Source organism: Mya arenaria, chromosome 8 (assembly GCF_026914265.1).
Source record: "Mya arenaria isolate MELC-2E11 chromosome 8, ASM2691426v1".
Classification (NCBI taxonomy): domain Eukaryota; kingdom Metazoa; phylum Mollusca; class Bivalvia; order Myida; family Myidae; genus Mya; species Mya arenaria.
The window spans coordinates 3,703,950-3,723,996 of record NC_069129.1 but is presented as its reverse complement, the minus strand read 5'-3'; the positions used below and the strand labels follow the sequence as shown (position 1 = coordinate 3,723,996).

Here is a 20,047-nt window from a genome sequence, read left to right as displayed (position 1 = left end):
AGTATTGACTTTTAAACTGGAGGCTTATGCCTAGCATTCTTGGCAACATCATCCACCAATCTCGTCGCAACATCTAAGCCGCATTGGTGATGGACCATATAGTCTATATACCAACAAGTTTATGAATGATAGTACACAGCCTTTCAGACACCACATTAGACACCTTACAGTAAACAAAACGCCTTCACTATAAAATAACAAACATGATGAATATCCTACAGACGTAGTCAAAAATGACCAGATTTCCTAAGTTTGGTGAACGTATATTTGACATTCCATGTGAATTACTTGTGAGATAGGGAAAAAGAAACATGGTTTATATATCATTTCCACAAAGGAGATTTTAATCAAATACATGCCAATTAAACTAAATGGAAATTTCAGTTGCATTGCACATATTTTGTTAACACAGAGGGCCGATTGTTCAGAACTTTGTTAATGTTGACAATGCTGTTATCGTCATCATTGATAACTTTCAAATCTTTACTGCTCTGGAAGGTTCATGGACACACTTGCAATCTGAATCATTTTGATCTGCAATATTTCTAACAGATTTGAGACAAGTGATTCAGCTGTACTTGTTTCATTCAAATATGTCAGTTGATATGAAATATTTCACCTTTAACAGTTAACAACGATGTCGTTAATGATGTTGTTAACTTAAAGTTCTGAACAATGGGCCAAGTGTGATGTTGTTTAAAGATGAAATATAATGTCCATGTTAATCATTCCCTATGTACATCGATGTCTACATGTATGTGGTTATGACATATAACATCATGTCTCAAATCCAACCTACATAATCATTCAGTTCCTACAATGAAAACATGAGAAAAAAAATTACAATCAGAGATGAATGTATTATTTAATGTTAATAATATGATCATTATTTCAAATAAATGTAAAACCAACGCATGAGTAACAAAATCGTGACAAGGAAATTACCTCTCTCAGAAATAAGCATAAGTTTATAAAATTACTTCAATGATTTTTTTTGTTAATAAAATTGTTATTACCTCAACTAAAACATAACTCCTAGAGATGAATATCAAAACTAATGATGATGAAATTAGCCTTTCTTAAAATGAGCATAACTTTATGAAACCACCATTCTTCCTACCGGCTACCTATATATATGTTAACACTTGCCTGCTTTATTTTTGTGTCAATATTGGTGGGTAATGAAAGCTGTGAATAAAAGTTAAAGACAATGTACAACAGTTTTCTGGCATTTTTGTTTGTTTTGTTTCTATTTCATGCCATTTATTAATCAGTTACAGCAGTTTATAAGCTAAGCAGGCCACAGAATCACAAAATCACTTGAGTCAAATCTCAACACATTTACAACTTCTGAGGATTGTATCATTCAAAACCTAGTATGTTTAACTCTTTTTCAAAACGTAATTAATCATAGAACGTGATGATAAAATCCTTTCGGCAATATTTCAAAGAAAACTTGCTTTAGAGCGGAAAATGTACTCGAGTAATTGATAAAAACATTCAGTCATTCTCGATTACATTTTTTGCTGTAGAACATTTTTTTACCAAAATCTTAAATCCACATATTCTATAAGAGATTGCACTTTTCTACAGTGAAAAACATACAATTTTATAAAAAAAACTTTCAATATTATGTGGTTACAGAAGTTAAGTATTTTCGTGATATTGGGGCCAGTGCAATTCCCGCCAACGAGTATCTGTGTCAACACCAACACGGCAAATGCTCATCAACTTTTCTCAGTTGCTCAAGGGCAAAAACTTGACAAATACTGAAGGCAGAGTTATGGGACTTGGTAGATATGTATATGCATAGCGTCATTGGTAAATTTGCTAAGTTTTATGATAATGCCTTTTATATACAATCGGACCCCCTTGGCTCGAACTCGCTTGGCTCAAATTCCTTGTTGGGTTGAACTAGATGTAAATGACTGATTTATTTACACTGAAGGTTAAAAAATCCCACTTGGCTCGAATTTTTCAAGGCTCAAGGTATTTTCCCTGGTCCATAGGAGATCAAGTAATTGGGGTTCCACTGTATGGCAAAAAAGTTTGCAAGATGGGACCACACTAAGGCAAAGATCACCAAGCCTATAACAATACCTCAAACAATAAGAAACAACAAATAAACAAAAAAGGCCAAAGAAAGGAAAAGCAAGGCACAGTCAGAACATTAGCTGACATGGAAGTTCAGAAGCTTTTCTCTATAACAATAGAGACTAACCTAGACATAACAGAGAATAGAAGCAAACTGTCAACATCTATCTGTCCAACACATCCTTAAATAAGCACAGCATCACGAATCTAAGGAAAGCTTTAAAAATGTCGCAACAATCTGCCACAGAGCACTTACATCGACAATCATCTTCCCTCTCGTCTTTTTTCGTTCCCGCTGGTTTGCCTTCTTCTCAAGCTGTTGTATGACTTTCTCCCGCGTTGTTCGGTATTCAAGGGCGAACTCGCTGATGGTTTTACAGAATAAGTTGATCTTCAGGTCCTTAGCTTGGAACACTGGTAAGCCCATCCAGAGTAATAACTTGTGATACCTAGGGAATAGAGCAGACATATGTCATGTAGGAGGTTCAGAGGGGTAAGAGTCGTGTAGTAATAGATAATCAAGAAGAAAACTAAAGCAGTTAGTTAAGACAGAGTTACAAGACCTGTAATGTGGAGAAGACTAAATGTGTGTATTGTCCAATAACAAGTTTCAAATAGCATTAATGATTTTACATACTGCTGACAACAACAATAATACAAATGCTTTAAAAATACTTGGATTTCTTTCTCCAAGACCATTCCAAGGGGGAATAAACATAGCAACACTATTTTACACAATTGTACCTGTTTATAACCCGTTTATGAACAATCTGAAGGATCATGATACGCTCAGCTGCATCCCGCAAAAACTCTGACATCCTGAAAATATAATAAATAGAGTTTTATTTCAGGCTCCAAAAAATTCTGCCATAAATAAATATGTGGCTATTGCTTAATGCATGAGAGCTTGAAAGGTGTTGAGATGAATAAATTATTTCAGAAACTTTTGTTTGAAGAGCAGTTGATAGATATTTGTTCAGTGTGATTCAGATTCTAAACAAATGATGTCCTTGGCCGGCATCTTATCACCCAGACTACAGCAAACTATCATGAGATCACAAATTTCAAACAAATACAAAGTGAGTCTCAAAACTAGAATTAAATTTCTTCAACTTGTAGATCTTGTTAAATGAGGAGAATTTTTTTCAGCAAACCTCTTTAGTTTCAAATATATATCTTATCATATACAAGAATAAAGGATTCGAAAAAAAAAAATACTGTACGATACAATCATTCATATGATGGCCACATGGTTATCAAGTCAAAATCGCTGAAACATTTCAAGCCGTTGCTTAAAAAGTAATCTTAATTACTGAAATGAAGGTGAAAACAATATTTTGTCTGGCTGTACTCACTTGGACTTGAGCTGTGAGTTAGAGGACCCGTCGTGTTTGATGATGGCTCGCAGGTTGTCCCAGGAGGCTTTACAGTCACTCTCCAGTTGGTCCAGCTTACGCTTCAACTCATCCCAGTCCATCTACAGGGAAAAAAAGGTTTAATATCTTGACATTTGGACATTTTAAAAATGAAAATGATTCATAGCATGAAAACGAAGGATGTTTTGCCTAAAAGAAATCAGGTCGCTAAAAACACAACTGCAACAAATACACAATTTTACAAAATGAGAAACAGTATGGGTCCAAACAACTTACCCTAACGAAGCCAAAATACAGCTTTGAATGAGATCAAATGTCTTGAACCTATACTGTATTCAAAACAATGTAGCTCTATTAGTCAAACTCACCCTAGAGCAGTGAAATAGAGGTTTTGTTCTCACTGTTAAGACAACTACTGTGAAATCATTAATGTTCGTGGGCATGAAATTTCGTGGTTTGCCGAAAAGAAACAATTTCGTGGGTACTTGAATTCGTGGATTTTCATTAACCCTTTACTTCATAGATACGCAATTTTACTTATCTATCCATAGCTTCATAGATACGGATCTTAACGTTTTATCCATAGCTTCATAGATACGTAATCCTACGTATTCGTAATGTAGGGGCATTTATTTTCATACCTGATGCTTGTTTATGCGCTATAAATTCATATTCATGAAGTATAAACATCGATAAATACAATGCACTAAAAAAAACACTATGTTACTATTTAAAGAATTTCGGAAAATCGCGAAATAAGGTCACTGGTATCAAAGATGCGTAAAACGTTGACTGCGCAGGTTTGTGGGCATTTCTGTCTCGTTTTCCTCGTGGAAATTTACACAATACTGCAAGTTATAATTAACTACCAATAATACAACTATATTTTATTGATCACGCGCCTGACGTCACAGGTCATGGTTCGAAAACGTGTCAAAATGTCGGCCATGTTGGATAAACAAAAAATCATCTGGCTTGTATAAACAAAGGCCATAAATCATTATATGGGACATATGTGTCACTTCTGTTTCGCTAATCCGGTCATAAAAATGCGCATCTGCTTCTACAAATTGAAAGTAAGTACAAATGTGTTATAAAATAATGACTATCCCTATTGTTAAACTTTGACATGACCCAATTTGACATCGATCAGCTGTTGAAACACGTGTTTTCGAATACACAAGAATGCAATGTAGAGCTAATTTCTGCCCTTGTTAACTTCAGTTTAAAACAACATTCCTGAATAATGTCATTTATATTTCAGTGTTTGTCTGACGAATCGGAACATTCTGGCTTCAATTAAAATGAGTTTGAGACATTGAGTACGACGTCGAGAATTCAGACCTCGGCGTCACGCACACAAGGATACGAGAAATGAGGATTTTTAAAATCAAACCCAAATGACAATACATGGACATGCAATAAACGATATAAATTTAGTAAACAATAACATGCAGGCCTCATTTAGTAGTTGAATAATAACTTTATTTGTTCATTGTAGTGTTAAATAACCGAAAGTTATACGTACTGTGACTGTTGATCAACTTTTTTTTCCTTCTGTATCATATATATAAATATACCGTGCTTCTTTGTTGTGAACTATTTTTTAATTCTGTCCATCTTTGTTTCAATTCAGGTTGCATTAAATGAATTATAAAAATATGTTGTTTATATAATATTTCGTGTTGTGTTTGATAAATAAAAGTGTAATAAAAATTAATTTTCATCAAATTTGACATATTTTTCTGTTTGTTTATGAATATCATGCGGAAATAATTTAGATAACAAAATAAAATTTATATGACTGGATTGGAAATTTAATTCTCTATAAACTTTACATTGATGACTTATTGATTAAACCAAAAGAAATACTAAGAAAATAGGTTTGTACTACATTAGGGTTAAAATTCCAATAATATCAATAATCTCCTATGAAGTAGGGGTACTGATATGAACTGATAAGCCATGAACTGGCAGCCTGAAATGGCTTAGGTTTACATGAAGTAAAGGGTTAATGAAAAAAAAATCGAAGATGCGATCGTCCTAGATCGTCTGCATAATATCCACGCGCTGGCCCGTGATTTTCGTCTTCTACGTCATTGGTTTATGACACTCGCTTATGTGGTACGACATGCCAATTAGTGCATATACCCATGTCACTTATCGATTTAATTGGGAATAAAGGTAATAATAGAAGATGTACCCTGATCATAAATACAGATAGGGGAAGCCATTGAATGCCAATTAAGAATTTTGCAAACTGTGAAAACACCGAAAAGGTGCGTATATTGTCACGTTCGGTGCTTTGTAACCTTCAATGTACTAGTAATCGATTAATTATTTCATTAAATAAAAAAATCGAGTATGGACACTCATCACGGACATCTTGTAAACTTGGAGATTTTCATTAACAGCACATGTTTAACCACGTGCTTATAACTGTCATTTGCTGCATAAAACACATTTAATCGATTTGGTTCATTATTTGTTAAAGGCAGTTTAAGTTATAATATATTAACAGAATAATGATCGTAAGTTATACTGTGAGACAGGTTTTAACACTGTATACTGCGACCTCTGTAAAGAATATACTAGAGTATGTACTTAACAAGGCAATTGAAAAAGTGAATAAAGGGTTTATATTTCGTGGGATCTTGAATTCGTGGATCACCCAACCCACGAAAACCACGAACATTAATGCCCCACGAACATTAATGATTTCACAGTATACCCCATCCCCTCACAGACACCCTAGTACTAACCCTAGAGCAGTGAAATAGAGCGTTAAATTCTTACTGTTAGCCTACTATACCCCACCCCCTCACAGCCCCCCTAACACTCACCCTAGAGCAGTGAAATAGAGCGTTTTATTCTTACTGTTAGACAACTATACCCCACCCCCTCACAGCCCCACTAAAACTCACCCTGGAGCAGTGAAATAGAGTGTTTGTTCTTACTGTTAGACAACTATGCCCCACCCCCTCACAACCCCCCTAAAACTCACCCTAGAACAGCGTGTAATGGTTCCTATCTCTGAGTACAGATCTGTGCTATCCGGGAACTGTTCTATGATGATGGTGCACAGGTGATGCAGGATGGAGTGTTTGTGCACAGTGTCCTTCACCTCCGGAACCTTGGCCAGGTACTCGATACTGAAACCTCGCACCTACAAAAAGATGTTAAAGTTAACAATGTGATTATTGATAGTGTTGTTAACTTTTAACTGCGTACTATTTGCTCAGCTATTTCAATGTGCTTGTACAGTGTACAAGTACATCTTAAACAGTTGTCTCAAAACATGTTACGGCAGATCACAAGTGTATCCATTACACTTTCAGTCCAGTAACTTTCAAAACTTTGAAAGTTGATAATGATGACAATAACTACATTGTTTACTTAGACCAAGTTCAGAACAATTGGCCCTATATTTTCAATATATGAGACAAATGTCTATCATGTAGGGAGCGCTAGATGTGATACCTGGGCTCCATTGAGGAAGTTCCCCACAGTGAGTATGGCAGAGAGGATGTAACGGTACGTCTTGTTCTCATGGAGTTCGTCCATCCCCTTCTTCAGGTCCATCAATGGCTCCGCAATTTCCTAAAAAAAATGCACAAACTTGGTTAAGTTTGTATATGTCATAAACTTTGACATTGAATATGACATAGAATTCAATTGATTTTAATGTCACTGTTTCAAAAGGTAGCCAAAGAGAAAGATTCTGACAAAAACGACCGCCAGAGTTTCAGTTTAAGTCATTTATTGGTTATATAAGATCGGTAATTCAGCTGTTTGCACAATCATGTAGGCTTGTATAAAGACATTTTACACTATTCCCTTCGATCATTATTTTTGATTTACTAATCAATAACATCAGCAATCAGGCACAACCCAACTAGTATTGATACAGTAGTTCAGAAAAGTAATAATAAACTTTAAATAATAAGAATGTAAGAATTTCCAGTTGGCATATGTACATTAAATATTTTATGATAAAAACAGGATATATGTGTAGCTTAAAAATAATTACGTCCACAGTTGTTATTTTCTTTTAAGGTTTATCTCCTCCTCAAAAAACTGTTAATAATACAACAATACCATCCACACAAAACCCTGACATGACTACATACCGACTCTATATTCTCATAATCCAGCTTGAACAGCCAGACATTGAGTCGTGACGAGAGCTCACTGATGGAGGACAGGGTTAGAAGGAACTGTTCCGCGTGTCCCAGCGGAATATCCGGGTTTGCTAGCTGGGCTTCCAGGATCTTTGCTTTCTCCTCGTCCGTCGGGATCATGGAGGTCAGGATCTTCTACAATGAGGGAGAGGAAATATTTGACTGATTGCTACATCAACGGTGTAATGTTTTGCTAAACAAAGGAGGCAGACTTATTTGTTTATAAATTCGAGACTTTTGTTGATGAAACAATCTAAAATTGAATGTTTGCGAAAGCCTTTCAGCATTTATCGAATCACAAAATCTAGAAACTCATGAAATTAAAGTGCCTTTGATCATCAATAAACAGGATAAAAACTATGGTTTCAAATGGTGTGTGAAGATCGATGAAGGCTGCTGTTTGTAATATTCTCATGGATACACACTTGTACACATGTCATGACAATGTACCCAACAGTTGGGGTCTTACAAGATTCAGGCCCTAATTTCTCAAAAATTCTTAAGTCTCTTAAATCAGGATTAAGCTCAGCTCCCTATCTTTGTTTTTCTTTATTTTGTGTTATATCTACTTCTTTAAGATTTTTCAGACATAAAATAGTAATTATCTTTATGGTAATTACAAAAAAAATCCATTGATCAAAATCAAATTTAAGTATGTATTTTGGCTAATTGAAATAAGCTACTTAAGCCTATAAACCTTAAGAAGTTTCAAGAAATTGAGGTTATAAGTCTTACATATATATGCACCTAAATCATCTTGTTGTTATACATATACAAAGTTAGACCCCTAAACAACCCATTCATGATATATTATATATCAAATAAACATTTTTTGTACGGAATTGCAAAGTTATAAAATACATTACGATATAAAATGTGCTAGGGTAAGAAAAATTGTTTCTGGTTATGTTATGAACTGTATGAACAAGACACAATGGGTTCACTTTTCAGACCTATATTAAAGTTAACAACATTGTTAATGTCAAAGTTGCTATCTTTAATACTCTGGAAGTTTCACTGAAGCACTTTTGATCTGCATCGCTTCTTTCAAATGTTGAAACATGTGCTATAGCTGTGCTTGTTTTATTAAAAAGTTAACTATGATGCTGTTAACAATGTTGTTAATTAAACAAAGTTCTGAACAATCTGGCCAATATTTCCAGGAAACAACTGTATTTGGATCACTGCTGATGTGCCTTGGATAATTACTGATGTGTAGATGCTACATCTGTTTGTTATGATAATTAGATACATACAAGACGTCTTACAGCAACCTGGGAACCACAATCAGGTGATTAACCGATAATAAACAACAGTTTGTATACATAACACTGCAATCAGACTAGTTCACATGAAATATGGTAGTCTTTTTCAAACAACAATAATCTTTTTTTCATTTCTAAGCCCTTCTTGGCTTCCACAGCAACAAATAGAATACACTTTAAAACTGCCATTAAGTGAATTATTCTTCACAGAATTGATACTGTTATTGCTAGCCATACTTTCTTAAACAAGAGCATCTCAAGCAGATACAACGCAACACTCATCCATCTTTCTTTGTCAACCAAGGGACACAACTGTACAGTGATATCGCCAGAGTTACGGGTCTTGTTACAAATGTAACTGATACTGTCACTGGTAGTCGGAGTACCAAGGTTTTTATTTAGGGCCAAGGAAAAAGAAACTACAACATTAACGTTCTGAACCGCAACACCAAGTACATGACAATACCTCACTTCTGTTTTTTTCTTTGAAGAACAAACCAGCTACACACAGTCATAATTCAAACAAATTATAAACATAAAGAAGGATTGTTCATGATATGGCATACGATCTACAACTTCTTAAATAGAATATCATAGAGTCACTTAAACATGCTCAAGAAATACATCGGGCATAACCAATCATCAGTACTTAATGAAGGGCTGTGCCTGGAATATTCATTAAAGGTGTTTAAGCGACTTTGTTACATAATAAATTACTTCCCTACAGAGAAGAACAAAGTCTTGTATGTAATATTTCTATCAAGATTCTATAACCACTACCATATTTCAACCTTCGCAACAAAGTACCTCAATTCCCTCCTTGTTCATGATAGAGTTATCCATCTTGAGTATGGCAGCTTTGATTGTCCTGGGAGGTGGCAGAACTGTTAAACCGATGTTGATCGTGTTGGATCGCTTCGGATCAAGAACAGTAATCTCTTTCTTTCCAGTGGCCTCTTGGCGCTGCAAACAATGATAAAGATTTGAATTTGTTTTGAAAATTTGTAGACGATTATTTCCAACACAATAAGTGAGTAATTGCTGTATATTGCTGTATATTTAAACTAAATGAAAGCATTTAAGGCACTGCAACAGAAAATGTCTACTTATATTGTCGAAGCAGCTTGAATATGTATCTCGATTCCTGAGCAGGAGCAAAGTTATCTATAAACTAAATATATATATTATATATTCATAATTGAAGCAGTTTACAGAAATTAGAGTTCTAATAATAAATTCTACCACTATATTATAAGTACATAATACATAAAAAACAAGTTTTATAACAGTTAAATGGATTATCAAACGACTGCCAAGTTACCCTGTAAGTCAAATCTGATAATTACAATAAAATATAACAAATAAATATACAAATCTTTCATCAGATGTAACGTACTATTCTCAAATACACTCATGTATTCTACATTTTCATTGTAATTTTACCGAACTTCTTTCGAAAATAGCCCTAGAATAATGTACTGTTGTTCACTACGTCTCGTTGTTGTTTACTTTTTCATTCAGTTATACATTTTGAACTAACAATTCATCTGATGTTAGACTCGTAATTAATAAAATATTAATTGTTAGGAATACAACAATCATGCAATAACAATTTCATAGCAATTTCAGTAAATTCTGCCCAGGAAAAGGTCTTATCTTCTGAAAAATTCTGTTGCCATTGGGATCCAGCCTTGGTTAAACTTTTCTCTGTGTTTTATTACAAATGGGGAAAAATGTCTAGCATTTACTGAAATTCTCATAAAGATCTTAACTTGTGTGCCATTTTGAGTATTCTTGTACAGGTGCTATTTCTAATTTTACCTTCCATACACAATTAACTTCTGTTTATCTTCCAAAGTTTTAATTGAAATATACACTAAAAACAGGTTAGCTTCAAATTATAGCTTAAAATGACACAAATGACGGATATAAGTTGTTACTACATTTATGAAATGTGAAATTCTACTGTTTTGCGAAAGAATTGAACAATTGGAGAACCACTGTGAGGTCTACCTCATTTAATTGTTATACTAGCATTTCACATTTCATAAAAGGGTTAGCAACTACTCAAACAACATATTATTCCTACATGCAGCTTATACTGATTGATATATAATATCAAGGTTCCTATAAATGTGTAGGGAAGTACAGAACAAGGGTCGAAAGGTCAAGGACAGAAAAGCTTCATGGTTCAGCCATTTTGGGAGAGAGGTTGGAAAAGTATACCTTTTTCATCTTCTTTTACGACCCCAATGCATAATGATTTTAAGACTTTATCATATACTATGGGGCTATCAAAGAATATAGATTTGATTTGGGGGAGGAAAGATTGAATGCAAGGGCAGCTAGGTATTGGGAGTTGGCATAGTGATATTTCCGTTCATATTGGATATACATGTAGAAAGTCTGGGTATATTGTATGCATATAATACACAGAAAACAGGGATGGAAATCATGGGAGAAATATTCGTAACATTTTATTAAAGAATGGATTATTAACCTTGAGTTCTTTTATTACTTGAATGGCTATTTATTGAGATTTACCCTCTGAAAATTTCTTTGCAATTACTTGCAATCTAGTTTCCTCTGGATATATACATTCCAATCCAATATTCTTAAAAGTAAAGGCATGACCCTTTTACACCCCCCCCCCCCTCCTTCCCTCCCATACCTTAAGTTGTAGAAAAACCTTGAACTTCAAATTCAGACTTCCGTTTTTTATTCCATCCCTGGATTATCACTGGGAGAAGTAGATATAAATTATAATACTGTATCGGGTATAATAGTTGGGATAGTATGGGTAATACTGGTATATGTTTCCAGGGGAAGAGGGCTGTATATATAATATAACGTTGCATGTTGGTGTGATTGTCTTACCGTATCCTACAATCGGAAGCGTATACATGCACAATAATGATCCAGCGTTGAAAAACAAGCATGAAAATAGAATAACAACAGAACAGCATATATTAATTTCACTGTCAAAACATTCAACTTCATGAATTACATAATTTTATTTTGAAATATTTTGCAAAGTCTCATTATTTTAGGAAAGTATCAGCAACTTTTTAATTATGATCTGAGGAGAAAATGTGACACAAATCTATAGAAGAATGTGTGAGTTCCGACATGATACTTGCAGAGACACTACATTTGAGGCTATGTTATAATATGACATAATCAAAATTAAACAAGATTGCTCCAGAGTGAATGCCAACGTCACCTGTTTTTGTGTGTTGTTGTTTCAGTCAAGCAATAGCTTAACCAGTATGTATTCCAACACATGTGTGCAGAGAAACTTTCAACATGTTACTTTTTGTATACCAAGTTATTTTCTGAATATCTTAAACAACAATATGAGCTATGGCCAAGGTTACAGATGCCCATGGCATCACCAACTGTGCACGGCAACACCAACTGTGCATGCCAGCACCAACAACAATCCGGCTATGAAAATGCCTCAAATATTTTTAAAAAGTTAATAAAAGTTTGGAAGACATAGTAACACCTCTAAAGACCTCGTCATTATAAATACTGCAATTCAAAGAATTTAATCATTAAATAGTAAAAGCAACTAAATATACTCTGAACTAGTCTTAAATGTTAAGTTACTACATAGAATTATCCACAAAAAACACCATGCATTACAAAATGTCAACTTGTTTTCATGAGATTTTCATGTTTACCAATAGCAATACTACATAGAGAGACAATAGAATAAGATTGCGAACAACACACAAACAAGTCAGTATATTACATTCAAATCTACAAACAAGTTTTTACAAATTTTAACATTTCAGGCTTTTGTTTTTCAAGCCAAGCCAAGATCAATACCTAATGAATTTTGTTTCCAAATATTCAGATACACATATCATCTCAAAGACTCTCGCCACAAAAATAATATTTTCAAAATTTCTTACATATATGAATATGGCCAAAGTGACACTTGTCTGTACAAACATAACTATCTTTATTCATGTAAGTTTCATATGCAACTAACATCTTTTGTCATGTTCTTTTGAATCACATCTTTAAACTGTTAGACACAATGTATAAAACAAGGGCCTGTTTCAATCATAATCTTAATCATAATCCTTACGCTGCTTAAGAGAGCTCCAGGACGCAAATAATAATCTATACAATTAATGTTCTTCAGAAATTTTTCAAAACGGCGTTACACCTGGAATATTACAACCTTTAGCATAACGATCTTTATGGAAACAGCCCCCTTGTCTATAAGCTTAATGCCTTAAAACATTTCTTACAAGAAATTGAAGACCCAACAATTTATGACTTTTTTCACTTCTGAGATCAAGCCCCAAGACATTAAAACCTTATTTTTGTGAAGAGTCTATGAGAATATCAAAGGCCACGGCCTGACTTTGACAGCAAATTCTTTAATCTTATACCCACCTTCTGTTTCAGCTCAGCCTGCCGAGTTTCAAACAGGTGCTCCAACTTCTCTGGGTCCACCTTCACCGGTACCATGTCCTTCCAAATTGTCACCCCTTTGGTTGACACATGTGGCTGTTCAGGTTGAACAGTTTTCCAATGGAGTTTCAGGGTCTTTTTGTTCTTTTTAAGATTAGCCCCAGGGGGTGGGGGTAGGTCTATGGACATTGTCTGTAGGGGTAGAGCACTGCCGAATGGAGGGGGTGGAGGAGGGCCCCCCATGGGTGGTGGGAGTGGTACTCCCATTATAGGTGGTGGGGGTGGGGGTCCCATACCAGGTGGGGGTGGGGGAATCCCTGGAACGGGGGGAGGGGGCGGAACCCCTTCACCAAAGTCTAACTTTGGAGGAGCAAACACATCTTCATCATCTGTATCTTTTAAGTCTGTAAAATCCATATCGTTAATTTTTAGAGACCGATTAAGCCGTTTCTGTAATCTCTCCCACTGGAGGTCACTTTCTGTCAAATTGACATCAGGTTTATGAATGACTGGCTCAACCCTAGAAGGTTCATGTTTTTTATTGAGACTTTCGAGGCGTTGACTAATAAGCCCCGACTTATCTCCCGCCGGCCCTGTTGTTTTCTTTGGTCCCTCTTCAATGTCGGCCTTACGCCCGTGTAACCGCTCTAACTCAGACTTCACCTTATTTTTATCACCCTCTTGCTTATTATCCAACTGAGAATTTTGGTTATCACTTTTATTATCCTGCACATGTTGTCCTGTCCGATCGTTAACTACAACACCACCCTGCTGCTCTTGTTTTTCAAATGAGCTCTGACTCGTGTCATCGTCTTTGTGCTGCATTTTATACATGAGCCAGCGGTGATTGTTCGACATGCCCTGTTCCTGCTCATCCCCGTTCTGCAGCTGAGATTCATTATACGAGTTTTCTCCCCTTGAGCGACCCAGGTCGTCTGTAGACTGGTAGCCGGACTCCTCGTGCACACGTGATGGGTGGATGTGCTTGTCTGGAGGCTCTCGGCCCATTTTTTGGTTTTGTATGTCTGCAATACAGAGGAACAAGCCTAAGTCCATCTTCTAGGTTTAGTTGTTATCAAAATTGTGAGTAATTTGATGAAGTAAATGTACGAAAAAGCAAACAATATATAAGGCATTAACAAACAAATTACATGTTTTTAATTCAAAACACTATAACAATGCAAAAAAGCCTCTGCTTTTTTGTTAATCAGCGAAACATCTGTGAAATGTTATTGAAATAAAGCTATTCAAGTGAAAAAAATAATAATAAAAAAACAATCCATCAGCTTTAGTTTAAAATGTGCTATAATCAAAACAAAAACATAGCTTCACTTCATTCCAGAATAAAACATTGGAGGAAGAATTGTTGATGAGGGACATTCAGTTCCATGCAGAAATAGTGATATTCTCGTGCAACAAATAACTTGCATTCCTTGATCCGACCGCTGTGACTGTACACTGGTAGAGAGGACAGGACATGTGTAGGGACTCCTTACTTGTCCACATTACAACATTTCAGACTTGACATAATAGTTGGTGGTTACTATACAACTAACTGGTGACGTAAACACAGTTATTGTGACGACTGGACAACATACTCGGTGCTTTGTATATTAAACTATGTACAGGGTGATGAATAGTATTAAAACCCTTAGCTCAAATCACAAGACACACTTTAACGCCACCAATGAAGCTGGTTTTTTCAAGACAAACTATTTGAAGTTGATATACAGCCGAAACCAGTTGGCTCAATATCCCAGGAACCGGCCAAAATACTTTGAGCCTCGCGAATATCGGGCAAAGCGCGCATACTTACAAAGAGTCAAACAAAATCGGTCCTCAGCGTACAGTTCCAGCCAAAGAGGAAATCGAGCCAAGCGATATTGAGCCTATTTAATATTGGTTACCATAAACATTCCAATAGTTTTAACTGTTTAAATTTTGCAACAATTTTGTGATCTTTGGCTAAGTCATGAATTTAAACCTAGTAAAATAATGATAAACAACATGTTTGCTGTTGACCTAATAATATTGCCATTCATTACAAGCTTGAGTCAAGAAAGTCATTTTATATAAAGGAATACTTTTTTCTCAAACAGGTTCAAGGCTATCTCATCACCCTGTTGCTCTATGTGTCAACTACTGTGTGTATGCTTCTGTTCTACGACCATTTCTTACCCAGAGATTCGGCATCACTGAGCGAACTCAATGACGAGTACTGTTTAGTGTCGGCCCGTGTTTCCACGACAACAGGCATGCTACTGTTACTACTACATGTACTCGTGGAAGAGGTGCTTGCTATGGACATTCTATCACCGGAAACCGTTGACAACTGGGGTGCACCGATTTCCTGTGCTCGGTAAAAGTCGCGCTGGCGTGCACGCCGTTCTCGTCTATTGCGGAGTGAATCTGTGGTTCGATTAAACAGGCCACTTGTTAGTTGCTAGGCAACACAGGAACAAATCGAAAGTCAAGTACAGCCAAGCAGGTATAATGTCCCTTGAAACCTGTGCACAGTTTCACCAAAAAATAAGTTTGGAGCTTTTTTGGCCATCTGATTGGTTGTTATTATTACAGTATTTAGATTATAAGGTCGAGATTGGGTAACTATTCTTTTGTATCTTTTTCATTAAACCAGTCCCAGTATTGCTAGTAAAGATTTGTTTGGTTTAGTAAAACCACCAACAAGAAAATATTTTTGATTATTGGGCTCCAAAATGCCAGAGTGAATGATTCTATCTGTTTTAGAGTTAGGTAATAACTATGTAAAGTTTCATGAAAACTAGAAATAGAAATTATACATGCTTGACTGCGAAATAAACAAGTAACTGTATAAAACAACATTCAAAAGGCTGCATTTAGTGTCAAAACAAACCATCATAAATATATACTAAGAAAGTAACATGTATGACAATCAGTAGATTTTAAGCAGGAGTTAGAATAGAATATCATGAGCTAAATGTTTTGTTAGCAAAACAGCATTCTGAAAAGAAATAATTTCAAAGCAAGTTGTGAAAATGTAGAAAGTTGTCTAGCCAAGTCCACACGGCAGAAGCAGGAGGAGAGATCAGTGAAGCAGAAGCAAGTTTTACAAATTTTATTATAATTATATTACATTTTTTTTTACTTCCTTGTTAATTTAAACAAATTATTACAACTATTAGTTTTAGAGCCATTCACCATTTACACATGTACACTTTGTATATTGATATGGAGCAGATACAGGGAGCACTTTTTTCATGAAATTATAGATGACAACATTTCTACATAAGCTCACAAAAATTCCTAATGACTAATTGTAAACACCAACAGTATATATACATGTGAATGTCTTAGCTTAGTGACCTTAGGCATGAGAGAATAATGATTTGTTAATGAGTATTAATGCTGACAATTTTGTTTACAACTGTTTATATAATTGTTAACTCTCAGAAATAAGTTTTGAACTTGTGTGAAAGCAAATCCAAGTTTGTAATTAAGCCAAACAGTAAAATCTTTGTTTCCACTTACATTTGAAAAAAACAAGGTAGGTAGGCATAAAAAAACTTTTTTCTCTTTTTTGAAAGCCAGGATTCTATACCAAACCGACCATATATCAATGAATATCACTCTTTTAGAAAGTTTTAAGTATAATGTTTACTCAAATTAAATTGCCTCTTTAGGAAAATAACCATCAAAATGCCAAAAAAGTGTAGGGTCAGGTTAAGGAAAAAAAAAGGGTCCGTTGGGTATGTGAAAACAAAGAAAAAAATGAACACTTTAGGAGTGTAGTATTGTTCACCAACTGAAGGTGTGTGAATCTAATTGCAAGATGTGTAAGCAACAAATGTACTGAGTGTTTAAATAACAAGGATGAAAGGCTCTAATGTGAACAAAACTCTCCCGAAACCATGGTGTGATGACAGAAAATGGAACACCTGTATAACGCACTACAGAGAAGTATAGGGCAAATTGTTTCCATGAAATATGGTATAAAACATTAAGGATGCTCTGTCATTTCTGTACAATGTAGCTCAACCTCTAACAAATAGTGGACATTACATAAGCAGTCGTTAAATACAAAACTTAATTCAAAAAATTTTGAGCCAAATTCAAATCTAAAGGCCCACATACTTTGTATCAGAATTGCAACAGAAGCACATTTCAACGAGAGGTTTTTGGCCCAGATAAGATTTGACCAGCCTTATATGGACAGACTGGGATTTGTAAAAAATACTATGTACAGAAATGACTAAAATTCCTTAGTATCAGTGTGCTCATGTCTCTGCAAAATGGGATCACCTGGTTTAGAAAGCTGCTTTCAGCTACGGACGAAAACACCCCCTCCCCCAAAAATTTCCATTTAGTCCTTTATTGGTTTTATTAGGTGTGTTATTTAGAAGCTCGCGCATGCTTGTTTGCTAGGACAGAGACATTTTGCAATTGATACTATGACAGTTATTATTTTTGGTCTTCTAAATTATAAATTCTTCACATGGCGGTGCCCGGTTTGTTGACTTAATGATTTAGAAGATCAAAAATAAACACAAACTGTAACCTCGATCTATCCCATATTTGCATGGCTTGGACTGCATGTGTACAGGTAAGCTGAGTGGGAGGGGCAATCTTACCTGCTTGTGAGGGAGAATCCTTGTTTTCTGAACTTACTGCCTCCACTAGAGTCACAAGATTCAAACAAACATTACCAACACCTTCAACGTTTTTATCTTCTTTTTTGAACCATTCCCAGATGAGTCATGGTTGTTAAGTATAAACAAAGGTACAACATTTAAGCATTTATAATTATTCTGTGACGTTATTCCATTAACAAGCACTCTTTTAAAAGCATTTCAAAGTTTAGTTCAACTCAAGCCAATACATTTCAGCTGAGGGCAGGAAAGTAATCTGACTTTTGGATCGCATATATTGTATTAAAGCAAATACGGTCAACCGACATGTTGATTTCACAGCTGTAAGCTCAACACCATGCATTTTCTCTTACAATCAATTCACTTATCAACTAACTAGTTTTCTTCATAAATATTAATAACGGCTTATATTTAACAAATAAAATAAAAAAACTCAATGTTTTAACTCAAAGAACTATCATAACACAAAAGAAATAGAAAGGAAGCAAACATGTTATACTCACAGGCCTTCCCGGAGCCATTCATGTACGGTTCCTCGGCGGTATTGTCGATAGCGTGCAAGTGGCGGAACCTCGCCTTGTCTGGCATCTGGTCTATTTGCTCATGTTCTGCCGGCATCAAGGCTCCTCGCCTGATATACAAACACAATCATTGTTATATTGTTCTTAAAAAAAGAAAGATTCATTCTACTCCTTTAAACAGTAATGTTACTTTTAATTTGTGATACTGACCCAAAATGGTCCTGTGCCTACCATTCCATTACTACTGTATTCTATAAGCCACACTCTCTGCTTCACAAGTGTAATTTGTTTATACTTTAAAAAACATCAATTAATGGTTGCGCCATGAAAACTTCATAAAATTCATTTTTTCTACTGTGTTGCAGTATGATACCCAGGTTAGGAGGATCCAGGATCGATTCCTGCCCACGCAATGTTTTACTACATTTGCATTAAAATAATTTTTCTAATTTCCTTGCTTGTCATTATTTTTGTTACCTTAATTTTATACTATAACCCATGTTTTTCAAAATTTTCAGAAATTTCTGACCTTTGTTTGCATCAAAACTGCAGCTCATGGGCCATTAAATCACAAAGGGAACTGAATGGATTTTTATTAAAGAGAAGACGCAGCAATTGTTTTTATATTTTCAATACCTTATTGATAAAACAAACTGTACTATCATGCCACACAACTTCGAGCGGTGAATGTGATAAAGCTTCCATCTGATTCTTCATTTAATGTCACTTAGAACATTCTGGCCATCACACCACAACTTACTCATCCAGCCTTGCTTTTCGCTTCAAATAGTCCGCAGCAGCTTTCCTGTCAACATCCTGCAGCATGGGTGCGCTGTTCTGCTTGCTCATTCCCCCCTGTTCACCCTTCCCAGGCATCACCCCTGTAGAGAACCGCCGACTCTTCCTTTCAGCGGTACCCCCCGCCTTGATCCGCGGAGTGCGTCGGAGACTGTCAAGGTTCCCAACCTCATCCTCCTCCCCGTCTTCAGCCTTCAAGGCAGTCTGTAGGGGAAACAATTGATTATTAGTTTGCTATGCCATAATACTTATATGAAAAGTATAAGTCCCATACATAAAATGGTTAGAAACTGAAACATAACCATATTTTGAGAACACACTGCAAAATACTGTCCTCACTCCCTAAATACCCCCCTCCCCCCTTCCTCCACACCTCCCATCAACCATACATCTGATGTTCCCCACCAACCTCATACTGTTGGAACTGCGGTAGGAGGTCCCCCTCTCTTCCTCTTCATGTGTCAATGGCTGATTAAATCTTAAACTCCACACCTACAATCCCCCCTCCCATCCCCCACACAACCTGATATTCTCCACCCACCTCATATTGTTGGAACTGTGCTAGAAGGTCCAGGTCTGCCCCCTTCCTCTTCATGTATCGCTGGGTGATCCGGTCCATCCCCAGCTCTTCAAGGGCGTCTGTCACATCATAGAATGTTTCCTGGTCCGGAACTGCGTTCAATACCTACAAAAAACATAAAAAACAATATAGTCATAATATTTATTTTTTTAGAAACACTATATTGCCTACAA

At 35.7% G+C, this 20,047-nt stretch overlaps 1 protein-coding gene across 12 annotated transcripts in view; it reads right to left on the bottom strand.

Moving 5' to 3' along the window:
* The window catches only part of LOC128243349 (FH1/FH2 domain-containing protein 3-like), a 93,026-nt gene that overhangs the window by 12,685 nt on the left and 60,294 nt on the right, over nt 1-20,047 (bottom strand). For 8 of the 12 annotated variants that reach the window (XM_052961067.1, XM_052961065.1, XM_052961064.1 and 5 more), the window contains 14 exons: nt 19,836-19,979; nt 19,257-19,498; nt 18,479-18,606; nt 17,958-18,002; nt 15,526-15,756; nt 13,330-14,372; nt 9,724-9,879; nt 7,601-7,786; nt 6,951-7,070; nt 6,475-6,636; nt 3,450-3,571; nt 2,839-2,913; nt 2,351-2,543; nt 1,150-1,188 (listed from right to left, as the gene is read on the bottom strand). In XM_052961067.1, coding sequence (XP_052817027.1) covers nt 1,150-1,188; nt 2,351-2,543; nt 2,839-2,913; nt 3,450-3,571; nt 6,475-6,636; nt 6,951-7,070; nt 7,601-7,786; nt 9,724-9,879; nt 13,330-14,372; nt 15,526-15,756; nt 17,958-18,002; nt 18,479-18,606; nt 19,257-19,498; nt 19,836-19,979 — 2,886 coding nt within the window. The remainder of the gene's footprint in view (nt 1-1,149; nt 1,189-2,350; nt 2,544-2,838; nt 2,914-3,449; nt 3,572-6,474; nt 6,637-6,950; nt 7,071-7,600; nt 7,787-9,723; nt 9,880-13,329; nt 14,373-15,525; nt 15,757-17,957; nt 18,003-18,478; nt 18,607-19,256; nt 19,499-19,835; nt 19,980-20,047) is intronic. The other 4 variants (XM_052961069.1, XM_052961072.1, XM_052961066.1 and 1 more) reach the window with 4 other exon arrangements.